The sequence below is a fragment of the Chiloscyllium plagiosum genome, chromosome 10 (assembly GCF_004010195.1).
Source record: "Chiloscyllium plagiosum isolate BGI_BamShark_2017 chromosome 10, ASM401019v2, whole genome shotgun sequence".
Classification (NCBI taxonomy): domain Eukaryota; kingdom Metazoa; phylum Chordata; class Chondrichthyes; order Orectolobiformes; family Hemiscylliidae; genus Chiloscyllium; species Chiloscyllium plagiosum.
Window position 1 is genome coordinate 85,172,748 of NC_057719.1, and position 19,149 is coordinate 85,191,896.

At 42.4% G+C, this 19,149-nt stretch overlaps 1 protein-coding gene across 3 annotated transcripts in view; it reads right to left on the reverse strand.

The window, feature by feature from the left end:
• Positions 1-19,149, reverse strand: part of LOC122553844 (regulator of microtubule dynamics protein 3-like) — a 266,228-nt gene that overhangs the window by 213,051 nt on the left and 34,028 nt on the right. For all 3 annotated transcript variants that reach the window (XM_043698253.1, XM_043698251.1, XM_043698252.1), the window contains exon 6: positions 607-667. In XM_043698253.1, coding sequence (XP_043554188.1) covers positions 607-667 — 61 coding nt within the window. The remainder of the gene's footprint in view (positions 1-606; positions 668-19,149) is intronic.

Below are 19,149 nucleotides of genomic sequence, written 5' to 3' on the forward strand. Positions count from 1 at the left end.
CACACTAAACAGCAGCTAATGAACTTGAAAGACCCTACAATGACAACAAGCAAAACTAATGCCATTTACAAAATACCTTGCAAGAACTGTAACAAACACTACATCAGACAAACAGGCAGAAAACTAGCGACCAGCATACGTGAACATCAACTAGCCACAAAAGGACATGACCCACTATCACTGGTATCCTTACACACACAGATGAGGAAGGACACCACTTTGACTGGGCCAACACATTCACCCTAGGACAAGCCAAACAGAGACACACACGAGAATTCCTAGAAGCATGGCATTCTGACCAGAACTCTATCAACAAACACATTGACTTAGACCCCATTCACCACCCGCTAAGAAAAAGAACAGGAAATTATGTCACCAACCCAAGAAAATCTAAACACAAAGAGAAGGCAGGTCACTAACACGAGTGCTTCACCGGAGGCTCACTGATGATGTTACCTAGTATGGTGATGAAACGTCTGAAAATGAATCTTCCAGCTCAGCGAGTAAACTTATGTCCAGAACCTCAACCTGAGCTATAAATCTTCTCAAAGCTCGCTAATGCCACTGAATATTCTTTTCCCCCAGTGCAGTGAGATGAGTACATACCACTTGTGGCACTCTGCATTTGCATTGTCTTCCCGAAGACCAGCTTCTGCTTCTTCTTTCCCTGAGAGACAAAAATAAAAGAGTGACAGCACATCAGCCAACTCACCATTTGCAAACTCATTTAATCTCCTGAAGTATGGCTGCCTTCAATACTGGACCATACACATAATTGATCAAATGTCAACAAGAACAAATTGGTATTGTTTCATTAATAAAGGTTCCCTTTGTTTTCAGTCTCATCGCTGCTAAGTCACTTCTGAAGAAAGACTGAGCAAAATATAATGCTTAAAATAAAACTGGTATTGACCTCCAAAATAACATTGGGTGACATCTACGCTGCTTTAGAAAGTTTTAATTCATGAACTGGCTTTCTCCCCTCGTACAAAGTAAACATTATTTATGGGACTATCCTCGAATGAAAATTTAACAAGTTCTACTCAGTTCTTTTTAAAATTGAAACTTTAGTTAATTTTTTAAGGCGGGAGAGTTGTTCCAGGCAATAGGTGGCAGGTTTTGTGCAAGTAGTTAAATTTAAGTATACTTGAGTCAGGGTTCAGACAACTTATAGACCTTTGCCAGATTTCACTGGGGCAGGATTGAAGATAACTGGGGAAGTCAATTAGATCTGTCAGTAAATACTCTTAAAACAAAAATTCTGGAATACCAGCAAGGGCACTCATTTCCTGACCCATTAACAATCTCCAGCGTCATTGCAGTGATTACACAAGGTGGAAAGAGGTTCTTCAGTCAAACTGACAAGCTGAGAAGACTTTGAGGTGAAAGTGAAGGGCTCCAACCATGGCTAGTTTGAAGCTATTCAAAATGCTTCTTCTCTCATCATCCTATTAATATCTGACAGGCTTCTCATCGGGTACGTTCACTCAGTTTCAGCTACAATTCTCTGCAATCAATAAACAAGAGGTGTAAGAGTAGGCCATTCGGCCCTTTGAGCCAGCACCACCATTCATTATGATCATGGCTGATCATCCACCATCAATATCCTGTTCCTGCCTTATCCCCATAACCCTTGATTCCACTACCTTTAAGAGTTCTATCCATCTCTTTCTTGAACGTATCCAGAGACTTGTTCCCCACTGCTTTCTGAGGCAGAGCATTCCATATATCTACCACTCTCTGGTGAAGAGGTTTCTCCTCAACTCTGTTCTAAATGGCCTACCCTTTATTTTTAAACTATGTCCATAAGCGGAAACATGCTTCCTGCCTCCAGTGTGTCCAATCCTTTAATAATCTTATACATCTCAATCAGATCCCCTCTCATCCTTCTAAACTCAAGTGTACACAAGCCCAGTCGCTCCAATCTTTCAACATATGATAGTCCCGCTATTCTGGGAATTGACCTCGTGAACCTACGCTGCACTCCCTCAATAGCCAGAATGTCCATCCTCAAATTTGGAAACCAAAACTGCACACAATACTCCAGATGCAGTCTCACCAGGGTCCTGTACAGCTGCAGAAGGACCTCTTTGCTCCTATACTCAATTCCTCTTATTATGAGGGCCAGCATGTCATTAGCTTTCTTCACTGCCTGCTGTACCTCCAAGTCCCTCCTCCCTACCTTTTATCTTCTCCTGCTGAACACTCTCTGCTCATTCCTGAAGAAGGGCCTGTGCCCGAAACGTCGAATCTCCTGTTCCCTGGATGCTGCCTGACCTGCTGTGCTGTTCCAGCAATAAAGTTTCAACTTTGATCTCCAGCATCTGCAGACCTCACTTTCTCCTCCTTCATTGACTGATGTACAAGAACACCTAGATCTCGTTGTACTTTCCCTTTACCTAACTTGACTCCATTTAGATAGCAATCTGCTTTCCTGTTCTTGGCACCAAAGTGGATTTTATCCACATTTATCCACATGAAATTGCATCTGCCATGCATCCGTCCACTCACCTAGCCTGTCCAAGTCACCCTGTATTCTCCTAACATCCTCCTCACATTTCACCCTGCCACCCAGCTTTGTGCCATCAGCAAATTTGTTAATATTACTTTTAATATCTTCATCTATATCATTAATGTATATTGTAAACAGCTGCAGTCCCAGCTTGTAAACAGCTGCAGTCCCAGCACCGAACCTTGTGGTACCCCACTGGTCACTGCCTGCCATTCAGAAAGGGACCTGTTTATCACCACTCTTTGCTTCCTGTCAGCTAGCCAATTTTCACTCCAAGTCAGTATTTTGCCTCCAATACTATGTACCCTAATTTTGCTCACTAACCTCCTATGTGGGACTTTATCAAAGGCTTTCTGAAAGTCCAGGTACACTACATCCACTGGCTCTCCCTTGTCCATCTTCACAGTTACATCCTCAAAAAATTCCATAAGATTAGTCAAGCATGATTTCCCCTTTGTAAATCCATGCTGACTCTGACCTATCCTGTTACTGCTATTCAAATGAGTCGTAATTTCATCTTTTATAATTGATTCCAGCATCTTTCCCACCACTGACGTCAGGCTAACTGGTCTATAATTCCCTTGTTTCTCTCTCCCTCCTTTCTTGAAAAGTGGGACAACATTAGACACCCTCCAATCCACAGGAACTGATCCTGATTCTATGGAACATTGGAAAATGATTACCAATTCATCCACGATTTCTAGAGCCATCTCCTTAAGTACCCTGGGTTGCAGACCATCAGGTCACAGGGACTTATCAGCCTTCAGACCTAACAGTCTATCCACACCATTTCCTGCCTAATATAACACCCTTCAGTTCATCCATTACCCTGGGTCCTTTAGCCACTATTACATCTGGGAGATTGCTTGTGTCTTCCCCAGTGAAGACAAATCCAAAGTACCTATTCAACTCTTTTGCCATTTCTTTGTTCCCCATAATAAATTCACCCGTTTGTCTTCAAAGGCCCAATTTTAGTCTTAACCATTTTTCTTTCTTTTCACATACCTAAAAAAGCTTTTACTATCCTCCTTTATATTTTTGACCAGTTTGCCTTCATACCTCATTTTGTCTCCGTGTATTGCCTTTTTAGTTATCCGCTGTTGCTCTTTAAAAGTTTCCCAGTCCTCCAGCTTCCCACTCATCTTTGCTACGTTATACTTCTCTTTAATCTTTATACATTCCTTAACTTCAGCCACGGCCGCCTCTACCTCCCCTTAGGATCTTTCTTCCTCTTTGGAATGAACTAATCCTGCACCTTCTGCATTGCATCCAGAAATACCTGCCATTGTTGTTCCACTGCCATCCCTGCTAGGGTATTGAACCATTGAACTTTGGCCAGCTCCTCCCTCATAGCTCCATAACTCCCTTTATTCAATAGCAATACTGACACTTCTCCCTTCTCTCTCAAAAATTGCTGATTAAAACTTATTATTATGGTCACTACCTCCTAATGGCTCCTTTACTTCGAGGTGCCTGATCAAATCCGGTTCGTTCCGTAACACCAAGTCCAGAATTGCCTTCTCCCTGGTAGGCTCCCGTACAAGCTGTTCTAAGAATCCATCTCGGAAGCACTCCACAAACCCCCTTTCTTGGGGTCCAGTAACATCCTGATTCTCCCCGTCTACCTGCATGTTGAAATCCCCCATAACAACTGTAGTAACACCTTTGCGACAGGCCAATTTCAACGCCTTATTCAATTTTTGCACCCTACATCCAGACTACGATTTGAGGGCCTGTAGATAGGGTCTTTCTACCCTTATAATTTCTCAGCTCTATCCATACTGACTCTATATCTCCTGTTCAGAACAGCCAGGGAATTCCTAGAGGCATGGCACTCATCCACAGATTCAATCAATAAGCACATCAACCTGGGCCCAATATACCGACCGCTGCAACGGACAGCTGGAACTGACAACCGGAAGCGGCAGATTCAAACCACTACAAATGGCGGAGGAAAGATCACAGGAGTGCTTCACAGCAGGTTCCCAACCACTGAGGATGTCACCTAGACATGGGACGAAACGTCCGCAACACAAATTCCCAGCTTGGCGAACAGAACCACAACAACGAGCACCCGAGCTACAAATCTTCTCACAAACTTTGAAGTTAACCCCACTTTCTGCTCTTAATCCACCGCAAAAGGTTTTCAATTTTAATTATGCATGTTATTTAGATTTGTAATTATTTTTGAATCTGCTTTCATTATATTTTCAGGCAGTGTGTTCCTGAACACAATTCACAGCATACAAAATGTCTCCACTCTACAATCAAAAACTTTTAGACACAATCCAAAACAAAGCACTTCAATTAACTGGTATTCTATCCACCACCTGAAACATTCATTCTCTCCACTGTTGCTACAAATTGGCTGCAGAATGTACCATCTGCACCACAGCAACTCATCATAGCTTCTTTAACCACACTAACCAAATCACTGACCTCTAGCGGCTAGAAATAGTAGGGCAGTAGATGCATTCAAGCATCACAACTTTCTCAACCGCTAAACACACTACCTTGACTTTGAAATTTATATTCCTGTTGGATTAAAACCCTGAAGCTCCCTACCTGTTTTGGAAGGGCTTTTGAACACTGTAGTAACCAGTAATGATGTCATTAAACTGGTGCTCACTGGACCTGATTAGAACAGTGTGGGTGGAGTTAGAAAAAAGGAGTAAAACATATGAAGAGTTAGGCAGAAGCCAGATATCCAGCAGTTTGAACGTTAGAAACATGTGCAGAGAAGCATAAGTTGGTAGACCATCTGGAATAGTTTCTCAATAAGGCAACAGTAAAATTACAACTTGGTACATATCTCTCTCAGAATACCACGAATTGAATATTTGTCTTGATTTGTGATAGTCTTATAAAGATAAGCTGAAAGCCAGTTCTTGACAATATCTTCTCTTCAACCAGTATGAAATGAACCATAAGACTCAGATGTGGCTATAAAACCATACAAAAGATGACAGCAGTGATGGGATCGACTGCCTAGAAAATCATGGCAGTAGTGAAGCTCAAGAAAAAGACATGAAAGCATTTGAAGAGAAGAACTCAACAAATTGTATTTCAATACATCATCAAACAGTTAACAGCCTGAAAAGCCAGCTTCTACAAAAATATCTCTGAACAGAAAATTCTTAGAGATATAATCAAAAACAACTTTAAGTCCTAGCATAAGCCTTTTATAGCCAGCAATGGGGAAAACAAGGAGAAAGTGAGGACTGCAGATGCTGAAGATCAAAGTAGCGAGTGAGTGATGGAAAAGCACAGCAGGTCAGGCAGCATCCGAGGAGCAGGAGAATCGACATTTTGGGCATAAGCCCTTCATCGGGAAAATTTTCCTGATGAAGGACTTACGCCTTAAACATTGAATCTCCTGGTCCTCAGATGCTGCCTGACCTGCTGTGCTTTTCCAGCACCTCATTCTTGACACATGAAAAGAGGCTATTTACTGCATACCCAAAGCAGATTTGATTCCTTAAGCAAAGATGAAATCTCAATAATGCCCAGTCACTTTACCCTTTTGTCCTTAATATATTTGTAAAAACCCTTTGGATTCTCCTTAATTCCATTTGCCAAAGTTATCTCATGTCCCCTTTTTGCCCTCCTGATTTCCCTCTTAAGTATACTCCTACTTCCTTTATACTCCAAGGATTCTCTCGCTATATCAAGTCTACACCTGACATATGTTTCCTTCTTTTTCTTAAACAAACCCTCAATTTCTTTAGCTGAAAAATGTGTTGCTGGAAAAGCGAAGCAGGTCAGGCAGCATTTTCCTGATGAAGGGCTTATCCCCAAAATGTCGATTCTCCTGCTCCTCGGATGCTGCCTGACCTGCTGTGCTTTTCCAGCACCTCACTCTCTACTCTGATCTCCAGCATCTGCTTATGCCCGAAAAGTCGATTCTCCAGCTCCTTGTATGCTGCCTGACCTGCTGCGCTTTTCCAGCAACACATTTTTCATCTCTGATCTCCAGCATTTGCAGTCCTCACCTTCTCCTCAATTTCTTTAGTTATCCAGCATTCCCCATATCTACCAGCCTTCCCTTTCACCTGGGCAGGAATATATTTTCTCTGGATTCTTGCTATCTCAATTCTGAAGGCTCCCCATTTTCCAGTCGTCCCTTTACCTGCAAACATCTGCCTCCAACCAGCTTTTGAAAGTTCTTGCCTAATACCGTCAAGGATCAGTTTCCATGCTGTACATCTCTATGACTCTATGACACTGAACTGCGAGGATGAAATGTTTGAGAACAGCTCTGGTGAAAATCACAAGACATGAGAAGGTGTGATTCATGGTGGCATTAGCCTGCTTGGGCAACAGAATTAAATATAATTTTCAACTGTAAAACCATGCTGAAAACCAAGTTGTCTGTAGTAGATTTTACAGATGCCCATGTTTGGGAGAGAAGAATGGTGAGAATTCATGTATCAATAATATATAGAGTATGCACCGCAGTAGTCAACATAAAGAATGCAGCTCACTAACATGGCACGTGACCAGAGATTTATAAAAGTGTTGAAATCAAGAGGTATCTGCAAAGAAATAAAATTGCATCGTAATTATACCTCAGGGTACAACGTCCATAGTTCACTCTTTTCAACATGCCATTCAAGGATCATACTCATACTGAATGGAATAGGTGGATGGCTGAAAGAAGAAGAGCCATCATTAAGAGTGAAATAAGCTTGCTGCACTTGGTTAACATTATTAAATTTGAGGCACTGTGTGCAAACTGTCACCAAATCATTCAAAATATGTGGAACATCCAATTCAACACAAGGAGAGAAATGATTTTTAAACTGAAAACAGCACATCTGATGCAGAGTGGAACATTCACGAAGATTCCACAGACGAAGTGACTCAAAAGAAATGAAATGAGGAGGAATTTCTTGAGTGGTGAATCTGTGGAACTCATTGCTGCAGAGGGCTGTGGAGGTAAAGTCATTGTGTATTTAAGACAGAGATAGGTAGCTTCTTGATGAGTAAGGGGATCAAGGGTTAAAAGAAGAAGGCAGGAGAATGGCATTGACAAACATATCAGCCACAAGCAAATGGTAGAAGAGATTCAATGGGCCAAAAAGCCCAATTATACTCCTATACCATATGGTCTTATGAAATTAGACAAACATTATCCATTGAACACCAAAAACAATGAACTTGAAATGTTTTAAAAAGAGATGGTCCTAACCACTGAATTTTAACCTGTCCAATTAAATATTTATAGATTATTCAATAAGCCATGCCACATTAAATTAGGGTTAGTTTAGGAATGACTTCTTATTCACTCACTGAGGACACCTCACCACTTGTGGTGGAACATCTCATTTTCCATCACTACTGATGGTTTTCTCTTTCTCATTCTCATCATTCTTAGTCCCTTTCTTTCCCTCATTGCAAAACAACTGGCCTATCCCTGGACTGATGTCTCCACAGTACCCAAACTGACTTAACTGTAATCTCTGGATTCATTGGACTTGGCTTACAGATCTTGAATGGCCCAATCCCAAAGTGTAAGGACATGGATGCTGACTCTGCTACAACTAAATGCTTGACTGACCATACCCTGGGCAGTAATAGCACTTCTCGATAATAGTCCTTCTTTATCCCACAGGTCCTCTTTTATTTTCAGATTTGAATACCTAGTTGAAGCATATACATTACGTCTGCCACACAAGCTGCTGGCACAAGAGTTGGTCCCAGAAGAGGTATGACAACATAATTAGCCTGGTTGTTTGGCTGTGCCAAATTGCATGGATGAAAGGTAGAGGTGGATGGTGCCTATAGTACATGCAGGATCATTATTATGAAGACAGAATCAGATAAAAGGCCTGGAGAAGCAAGTGTTAAGCTGCTGCCACCAGGTAATTACTCTTACATATGAAGTAATTGGTGCAGTGTAATTTCTTGAGGAAGAAGAGAATTTGAAGCTGCAGAGAAGTGACGTCCATTGAGGCAATAATGATATGAAAATGCACCCAAATAAGGAAGTCACCACTCATTAGTGAGATTTTTAACTCACCATTTAAACCTCAAAGGGAAAACAGGAAATTTATTCTTGACATCAACATGCTGATTCTTTCACTTGCACTTATTTTCTAACACATGTTACCCTTGCCCACACTGTTCTTGGGAGTAAACAATTCTACCACGTTGTAAAATTGCTACAACTTAACTGTGCTGATAATGAAGTCCCACTATTCCACAGGCCATTAACAACTATTGTTCACAAGGATCAATCCAAGAATACCCGCCTGATCAGGCTGCCACAGCGGGAAGAGGGAGGCCAGCTGATCAGCTTCTTGGAGCAATGGCTCCTGCAGTTTTTGAAGCTGGAGGTCATGGCAGACTGGGTTCAGGTCGACAGGCCCCGGTCAGACCAGCAACTCCAGCACTATAGAGACAAGCAAATGGTGTTGGAAGCTTCTAGAACACTGGGGAAGGGTCCACAGGCGCTGATATATAAAGGATCAAGAATTATGTTCTTTCAAGACTTTTCTGCAGCTGTGATCCATAAGAGGAAGGTCTTTGATGAGGTAAAAAAGGAGGCTGAGGGACTTGAATATTCAGTACTCTGTGATATCCGGTGATGTAATGTTTCAGCCACGGAGGGTCCGTGCATAATTTTCATTCATCGGAAAAGGCAAAGGACTTCCTGGACACCTTAAAATAGACTGGCTGGCTCAAATAATACGGAAAATAGTGTTCGCTTTCTGTTTTCTGTAGTTTGCCTAGTTTTGTCTTTTTAATATGTGGGGGTCTCCCTTTTTTCTCTCTCTCTCTCTCTCTCTCTTTCCTCTCCCTTCTTTCTCTCCTCCCATTATCCTTTGTTTGTTTGTCATTCCCTTTTTCTCTTTCTTAGTCTGGGGTGGGGATTCTTTTTTTTAAACCATCACTGCCTGGGGTCAAAGAATGGATGGGATGGGTTGAATGTCAACTTTTAATTTTTTTTGTTGTCAGACACTTGTAACTTTTTTATACTTAATTTTGACTGGGTTTGGGGCACGGCTTCAGCTAGAAGGAGCCATTGAGGGGTTAGAGGATATTATGAGCGCCCCCTGTGGGCAAGGGGGAAGTCTCGGCTTATTTGCGTTATATGTTGGTTCATTATGGAAGTAATTGTTAGAAGTTATAATTTGGTAGTTGTTGTAGTTGTATTTTATATGAACTGTTTTTTGTTTTCACTCGGCGCGTTCTAAATGGAATTCTTCCTCCCGGGGGATCACAGGCTGCTTCGGATGGCTGTGGCTAACTGCTTGTTTAAATGGTACACCTGGAATGTTAAAGGGAGTCATTCACTGATTAAGGGAAAAAAAAGATACTTTCCAGCCTTAGAAAGAGTCGATGTAGCCTTGCTGCAAGGAACACATCTAACCGATAAGGAGCACTTAAAATTATAGCAGGGAGGTTTCGACCGGATGTTTTCTTTATCTTTCAATTCGAAAAGTAGCTATACTCATTCAGAAGAATCTTCCATTTCAGTTGTTAGACCAAATTAAGGACGAATGTGGGTGGTTTCTGATCCTTAAAGCTTTAATACATGGAGAGGAATGTGGAATCATGAATGTATATTGCTCCCCGGCACACCCCCTCAAATTTTTTTTTTAACAGATGCGCTCTCCAGGTTGATGACCCTTTGGCCATGTCATACAATTATAGGGGGAGTCTTTAACCGACGTATGGACACCGAGGTGGATAGGATGCCAAGGGGTCTTGTGGGTATCCCTGCAATCCAGGCAGCTGGTGGACCTGAACAGGGAGCTGGGATTGGTGGATATGTGGAGATGTCTTCACCCTGCGGGTAGGGACTTCACTTATTTTTCTAATCTACATATGTGCTATACTAGGATTGACTTGTTTTTTGTCCCCTCGGCCTTCGTGAATTCAGTGCTGTCCTATAGAATTGGGAACATAGCCATTTCTGATCATGCGGCAGTGTACATGGAAGTTAAGGCTGGTGGCGATGGGACAGGAGCATGGCACGGGCACGTGGATCCTTTCCTCCTGAAGGATAGTAAGCTCATAGAGTATTTTTCACGGTAATTTAAAATTATTTTGGGACATGAATTCGGGTATGGCTGGTCAGTGCTCTGGGAGACTACCAAGGCCTATGCAAGGGGTTTTGATTATTTCTTACTTGGTGACTCTGAAACGGCAGAAGGGAGAGCAGCAGCATGTGTTTGAGGCTCGGCTGAAGGCAGCCGAAACAGCATATCTTGACAGACAGTCTATAACTAGGTTGCAGTGGATTATAGCCTTCTGAATGCCGCGTTCACCCAGGCAGCAAAGAGGGAGATTTCTTTTGGGAAACAGGTTATTCGAGTATGGGGATAAACCGGATAGGTATTTGGCATACTCGGCCAGAAAGAAGAGTGCCCCCCCAATCTATCATATCCATTAGAGAGCGTTCTGGTATTATCACCTGGAATCCCAAAAAGATTAATGCAGCATTCAGGAGATTCTACGCTGGGATGTACCAGTTGGAGGGCTGTTTGAGGACAGATTGGCGAAGATGGAGTCCTTTTTTAAGGCATTGGACCTCCCAAGTGTAACATCAGAGCAGGCGTCTCTTTTGAACACCCCTCTGACAACCCAAGAGATACAGGAGGCATTGAGGCAGCTCCAGAGTGGTAAAGCACCCGGCCCAGATGGATTTCAGAGTGAGTTTTATAAGGGGTTCATAGACATGATGGCTGGGCTAATGTTGAATATGTACAATTATTCATACAGACAGGACTGCCTCCCATCTTCTTTGAAAGAAGCAAATATTTCTCTTATTCACGAGAGGGAAAGCTCCAGAGGAATGCACTTTGTATAGACCTATATTGTTATTAAACATTGACTTTAAAATTTTGTTGGTGTTGAGGCTGGTGTTGAGGCTGGAGAAGGTCTTGCCCTTCTTTGTAAAGGAGGGCCAGACAGGTTTTATTAGGGGTCGCAGTTCCTCTAATAATATTAGGAGAGTGCTAAATATGGTTCAGGTGTACCAGCAAGGGTCGATTCCGGGCTTGGTAGTCTCCATGGATGCAGAGAAAGTATTTGACCGGGTGGAGTGGGCGTACCTCTTTTATATACTGGAACGGTTTGATCTTGGAGGGGTCTTTGCCAGGTGGGTGACAGTGTTATATCGTGACCCTAAAGCAGCGGTTCTCAGTAACGGTATACGGTCTGACAATTTTAGTATTGGCAGAGGCAACCGACAAGGGTGCCCCCTCTCACCGTTGCTATTTACATTTGGGATTTAGCCATTGGCAGAGGCCATCCGGAAAAACCCCAATATAACTGCCCCGGCGGTAGGAGCAGGAAGGCATAAGATCATCCTTTACGCAGATGATGTTCTTCTCTTTCTAACACTAAGGTCAGTGGAGACGTGGACAAAGGATGTTGCAGGTTACAGAGGGACGTGGATAAGTTGCAGGGCTGGGCTGAGAGGTGGCAAATGGAGTTAATGCGGAAAAGTGTGAGGTGATTCATTCTGGAAGGAGCAACAGGAATGCAGAGTACTGGGCTAATGGTAAGATTCTTGGTAGTGTAGATGAACAGAGAGATCTTGGTGTCCGTGTACATAGATCCCTGAAAGTTGCCATGAAGGTTGTTAGGGTTGTTAAGAGGCATGTTGTGTGTTAGTTTCTATTGGTAGAGGGATTAAGGTTTGGAGCCGCAAGGTCATGTTGCAGCTGTACAAAATTTAGAGTACTGCATACAGTTCTTGTCACCGTATTATAGGAAGGATGCAGAAGCTTTGGAAAGTATTGGCAGAGGCAAGCGACAAGCGTGCCCCCTCTCACCGTTGCTATTTACATTGGGGATTTAGCTATTGGCTAAATCCAGAGGTGATTTACTTGGATGTTGCCTGGTATGGAGGGAAAGTCTTATGAGGAAAGGCTGAGCAAATTGAAGCTGTTTTATTAGAGAGAAGAAGGTTGAGAAGTGATTTAATTGAGACATATAAGATAATCAAAGGGTTATATGGGGTGGACAGCGAGAGACCTTTTCCTTGGATGGTGATGGCTAGCACAAGGGGACATAGTTTTAAATTTAGGGGTGATAGAGAGTAGTAGGGGTATGGAACACACTGCCTGCAACAGTAGTAGACTCACCAACTTTAAGGGCATTTAAATGATCATTGGATAAACATATGGATGAAAATGGAACAGTGTAGGATAGATAGGCTTTAGATTGGTCCCACAGATCGGCACAACATCGAAGGCCAAAGAGTCTGTACTGTGCTGTAATGTTCTATGTTCTGTAAGTAGTTTCTCCTCAACTCTGTTTTAAATTTGCTACGCCTTATCCTAAGACTATGACCTCTCATCCTAGAATGCACCACAAGAGGAAGCATCCACTCCACAACTACTTTATCCATACCTTTTATCATCTTGAATATCTCAATTTGATCTCATCTCATTCTTCTAAATACCAAACAGTATAGGCATAAACTGTTCAATCTCTCTTCATACCACTAACCCCTCCTCTCTGGGAAAACTGAGCGAACCTCCTCTGAACTGCCTCCAATACCACTACACTTTTCCACAAATAAGGGGGCCAAAACTGTACAATACTCCAGGTATGGTCTCACCAATGATATGTATGGCTGCAACAATACTTCCTAATCTTTATATTCTATTCCTTTAGCTATAAAAGCCAAATTCCATTCACTTTCATAATTATGTACTGTAGCTGCATGCTAATTTTCTGAGTCATGATCAAGGACACCCAGATCCCACTCTACTGGAGAACCCCAGTCTCTTCCCATTCTGACCAAAATGCATGAACTCACACTTATCCATGTTAAACTCAATCTGCTACATTTTAGCCCACTCTCTTCATCTATCTATATCCATTTGTAAGGTTATTATTTACTCAGTGCAATTTAGCACCATGCCTATTTTTATGTCATCCGCAAATTTAGCTATAGAGCCTACTATCTCTGTATCCAAGCTGTTAATGTAGATTGTAAAGCTGGGGACCAAGACCAAATACTGTGGTTTCCCACTAGTTACTTCTTGCCATCCAGATATAAAAACCGTTTATCCCACACCGGTATCTAGGCCATTTCAGTGTTCCCCACTATTAGCTCTCTGGTTTCACCTTCCAAGGAACCAACATTCACCTTAGCGACTGTCTTCCCTTTTATATATGGATAGAAGCTTTTGTTATCCTTTTTGGTATTTTGTGCTAGTTTTCTTTTGTAATTTTCCTCAGATTTTTTTTATAAATATACTTTTGTTTATGTTTGAATGTTTCCCAATCCTCCAGTTTGACATTGGCCTTTGCAATATGGTATACCTTAATGTTTGACTTCATAACCTTGACCTTGACCTCCTTGTTTAGGTGTTGATTTGTTTTACCCCCTTACCACCTTTCTTCCTCACTGGGATGTATTTTAGCCGTGAGGAATTGAGTAGCACCTTAAACAATTGCCATTGCTCATCCGCTGTCTTACCTTTTAGCTTTCCTGCTCAATCTACTCAGGCCAAATTTGTCCTAATGCCTATGTTTAATTGCAGTACACTGATGTGAGACTGACCAAGTACTTCTTCCCTTTGCTTTCTATTATTTCTACCCAGGCTGCTTTCACATCTTGACCTCTCTTGCTTATATCATTTCTCATTAGAACACCAATCCCTTCCTTCACCAGAAAAGCAACACCACCTTCTTTCTCTGGTCTCAGTAATCACTACCAAATCGTACCCATCCATTTCCATTTGGGCCATTAACTCATTCAGTTTGTTTTGAATGCTTTGTGCATTTTGATAAAGCTTTTAAATTTGTTCTACTGGTAAACTTCCCCCTACTCTTCTATAATTCCTTGGTGCATAAAGACATACACATGTTCTGTCCCTCGCGATTATTGTCCAGTAACCATCCACCACATTGCTAACATGCACTCTTATCTCCTCCTTTAAGTTGGGTTTTCTAATTCCACCCCCCCCCCCCCCCAGTATTTAATTTAAACCCCTGTCTACAGGCCTAGTTATCAATTCACTAGGACTCCAGTCCAAGCATGATTCAGAAGAAGACCATCTCTTCCTTCTTCCCCAGCACTGGTGCCAACGTCCCAGGAATTCAAACCCATTTCTCCCACACATTTACCTGCTTAATCTTATTGACCCTGTGTCAATTAGCTTGTGGCCTTTTGGTTCTGCATTTTAATTTAGCCCCTAGCTGTTCAGACTCCCTTTGCAGGACCTCTGCCCTCCCCTAGTTTTATCCATGTCTTTGATACCCTACATGGACCACAACAACTGGATCTTTACCCTCCCACTACAAGTTCCTCTGTGGCCCAGTTAGATATCCCAAATCCAAGCACCATGTAGGCAATACAACCTTTGGGATTCACCATCCTGGACACAAAGAACAACATCTCTGCTCCAAACTATACTATCCCCAATTCTGATGTGGAGGTGCTGATGTTAGACTGGCATGGACAAAGTTTTAAAATCACACAACACCAGGTCACAGTTCGACAGGTTTATCTGGAAGTAATAGCTTGTGGAGCAATGCTCTTTCATCAGGTAGCTGTGGAGCAGGATCATAAGACACAGAATTTATAGCAAAAGATCAGTATCATGCAACTGATACGACATATTGAACAAACTTAGATGGCTGTTAAGCCTTTCATCTTTTAGAATGGGTTGCAGGTTTCGGTCCATTAACATGGAAATCTCAGAACTTCTTTCAAGTCACATTCTTGAGACAGCTTAAGAAAAGGTGACATCTCAGAGTCAGAGATGTACAGCATGGAAAAAGACCCTTTGGTCCAACTTATCTATGCCGACCAAATGTCCCAACCCAATCTAGTCCCACCTGCCAGCACCCAGCCCATGTCCCTCCAAATCCTTCCTATTCATATACCCATCCAGATGTCTTTTAAATGTTGCATTTGTACTAGCCTCTGGCAGCTCATTCCATATATGTACTACCCTCTGCATGAAAAGGTCTCTTTTACAACTTTCCCCTCTCACTCTAAACCTATACCCTCTAGTTCTGGACTTCCCCACTCCAGGGAAAAGACTTTGTCTAGTTATGTTATCCAGGCCCCTCATGATTTTATAAACCTCGAAAAGGTCACCCCTCAGCCTCAGACGCTCCAAGGAAAACAGCCCCAACCTATTCAACCTTTCCTGATAGCTCAAGTCCTCCAATCCTCAATGTCCTTGTAAATCTTTTTTGGACCTTTCCAAGTTTCACAACATCCCTTCGACTGGAAGGAGACCAGAATTTAACTCCTGTACTCAGTACTCTGACCAATAAAGGAAAGCATACCAAATGCCTTCTTCACTATCCTATCCACTTGCGACTCTACTTTCAAGGAGCTATGAACCTCCACTCCAAGGTCTCTTTATTCAGCAATACTCCCTAGGACCTTATCATTAAGTGTATATGTCCTGCTAAGATTTGCTTTTCCAAAATGCAACACCGTGCATAAATTAAACTCCATCTGCCACTCCTCAGCTATTGGCCTCATTGGCCCATCTGATCAACATCCTGTTGTAATCCAAGGAAACCTTCTTCGCTGTCCACTACACCTCCAATTTTGGTGTCATCTGCAAACTTACTAACTGTACCTCTTATGCTCACATCCAAATCATTTACATAAATGACGAAAAGTATTGGACTCTGCACTGATCCTTGTGGCACTCCACCACCACCCTGTCTTCTACCTTTGAGCCAGTTTTGTATCCAAATGGCTAGTTCTCCCTGTATTTCATGAGATCTAACCTTGCTAACCAGTCTCCCATGGGGAACCTGGTCGAACACCTCACTGAAGTTCATATAGATCACACCTACTGCTCTGCCCTCATCAATCCCCTTTGTTACTTCTTCAAATAAACTCAATCAAGTTTGAGAGACATGTTTCTCACACACAAAGCCACGTTGACTATCCCTAATCAGTCCTTGCCTTTCCAAATACTTGTACATCCTGTCCCTCAGGATTCCCTCCAACAACTTGCCCACCATCGATGTCAGGCTCATCTGTCTATAGATCCCTGGCTTGTCCTTACCACCTTTCTTAAATAGTGGCACCACGTTAGCCAACTTCCTGTCTTCTGGCACCTCATCTGTGACTTTCGATGATACAAATATCTCAGCAGGGGGCCCAACAATCACTTCCCTAGCTTCCCACAGGTGTACCCTAGAACTCTGATCAGGTCTTGGGGATTTATCCATTTTTATGCATTTCAAGACATCCAGCACGTTCTCCTCTGTAATATGGACATTTTTCAAAATGTACCATTTATTTTCCCACATTCTGTATCTGCCATGTCCTTCTCCACAGTAAACACTGATGCAAAATACTCATTTAGTATCTCCCCCATCTCCTGCGGCTCCACATGAAGGTCATCTTGCTGATCTTTGAGGGGCTCCATTCTCTCCCAAGATACCCTTTTGTCCTTAATGTATTTGTAAAAACCCTTCTCCTTAACTCTAATTACCAAAGCTAGCTCATGTCCCCTTTTTGCCCTCCTGATTTCCCTCTTAAGTATACTCTTACTGCCTTTATATTCTAAGGATTCATTCGATCTATCCAGTCATATGCTTCCTTCTTTTTCTTCACCAAAGCCTCAATTTCTAGAGTCATCCAGCATTCCCTATACCTACCAGCCTTTTCTTTCACCCTAACAGGAACATACTGCTTCTGGACTCTTGTTATCTCATTTTTGAAGGCTTCCCATTTTCCAGCCGTCCCTTTACCTGCGAACATCTGCCCCAATCAGCGTTTGAAAGCTCTTGCCTAATACCGTCAAAATTAGCCTCCAGTTTAGAATTTCAACTTTTAGATCTGGTCTATCCTTATCCGTCACTATTTTAAAACTAATAGAATTATGGTCGCTGGCCCCAAGTGCTCCCCCACTGACACCTCAGTCAACTGCCCTGCCTAATTTCCCACGAGTAGGTCAAGTTTTGCACCTTCTCTCGCAGGTTCACATACTGAATCAGAAAAATTTCTTGTACACACTTAACAAATTCCTCTGCATCTAAACCCTTAACACTATGGCAGTCCCAGTCTAGGTTTAGAAATTTTAAATTCCCTACCATAACCACCCTATTTTTCTTACAGATAACTGAAATTTCTTTACAAATTTCTTTCTCAATTCCCTGCTGACTATTAGGGGGTCTGTAATACAATCCCAATAAGATGATCATCCGTTTCTTGTTTCTTAGGTTACCCAAATAACTTTCCTGGATGTACTTCAGGGAACATCCTCCTTCAGTACAGCTGTAATTCTATCCCTTTTCAAAAATGTCACTCCCCCTCTTCTCTTCCTGTAGCATTTGTATTCTGGAACATTAAGCTGCCAGTTTTGTCCATCCCTTTGCCATGTTTCTGCAGTTGCTATGATATCCCAGGCCCATGTTCCTAACCATGCCCTGAGTTAACCTGCCTTCCCTGTTAGGCCTCTTGCATTGAATTAATTAAATGCAGTTTAATTTTTCAGTCCCACATCGTTCTCTGCTTTGTCCCAACCTGCCCTGACTGTTTGACTTGCTTCTTTTCTCAACTGTATCAGTCTTAGATTGATCTCTTTCCTCACTATCGCCCTAGGTCCCAAGTACCATCCCCTCACCCAACCTTACTCGTTTAAATCCTCCTGAGCAGCTCTAGCAAATCTCCCTATATATATTAGTTCCCTTCCAATTCAGGTGCAATCCGTCCTTTTTTGTAATTTCTGAGATTTCAATGATCCAAAAATGTGAATCCTTCTCCAATTCACCAGCTCCTCAGCTGTGCATTAATCTGTTCTATCCTCCTATTCCTACCCTTACTAGCTCATAACACCAGGAGTAATCCAGATATTACTACTCTCGGGACCTCCTTTTTAAATTCCTGCCGAACTCTCGATATTCTCCCTGCAGAATCTCATCCGTTTCCCTTCCTATGTCATTGGTTCCAATGTGTACAATGACCTCCTCTGGTCTCTCGTCCCCTTGAGAACATTTTGCACCCTTTCTGAGACATCCTTGATCCTGGCACCAGGGAGGCAACACAACACTCTGATTTTTCACTGCTGGCCACAGAAACATCTGTCTGTGCCTCGGACCAGAGTCCCCTAACACAATCGATCTCTCGGAACCCGACGTAACCCTCATTGCATTAGGGCCACTCAATACCAGAAACTTGGCTGTTCATGTTACATTACCCTGAAAATCCATCACCCCCTACATTTTCCAAAGCAGCATACTTATTTGAAATGGGGATATCTATAGGAGGCTCCTGCACTACCTGCCTACCTCTCTTACCTGTCGTGGTGTTAACCCATGCATGTGACTGTATCTGTGACTTTTCTCCCTTCCTATAACTGCCATCCATCACATCTCCTTGCACTTATAAATTCCTCATTGCCTCTAACTGTCTCTCCAACTGATCCATTTGATCTGATCAGATTCTCAACCAATGGCACTTATTGCAGATATACTCCTCAGTCAAACATAAGCTCTCCCTAAACTCCCACATCCGACAAGAAGAGCACATCATTCTACTAAAAGCTTCTTCTAATCTACAGACCCTGAAAATAGCACCGTCTTATTCCTCTACAAAACACTGCTCCAGGCTAACTTAGTACTAACTTAATACAGAGAGAGAGAGAGAGAGACAGACAGAGAGAGACACAGAGAGAGACACAGAGAGA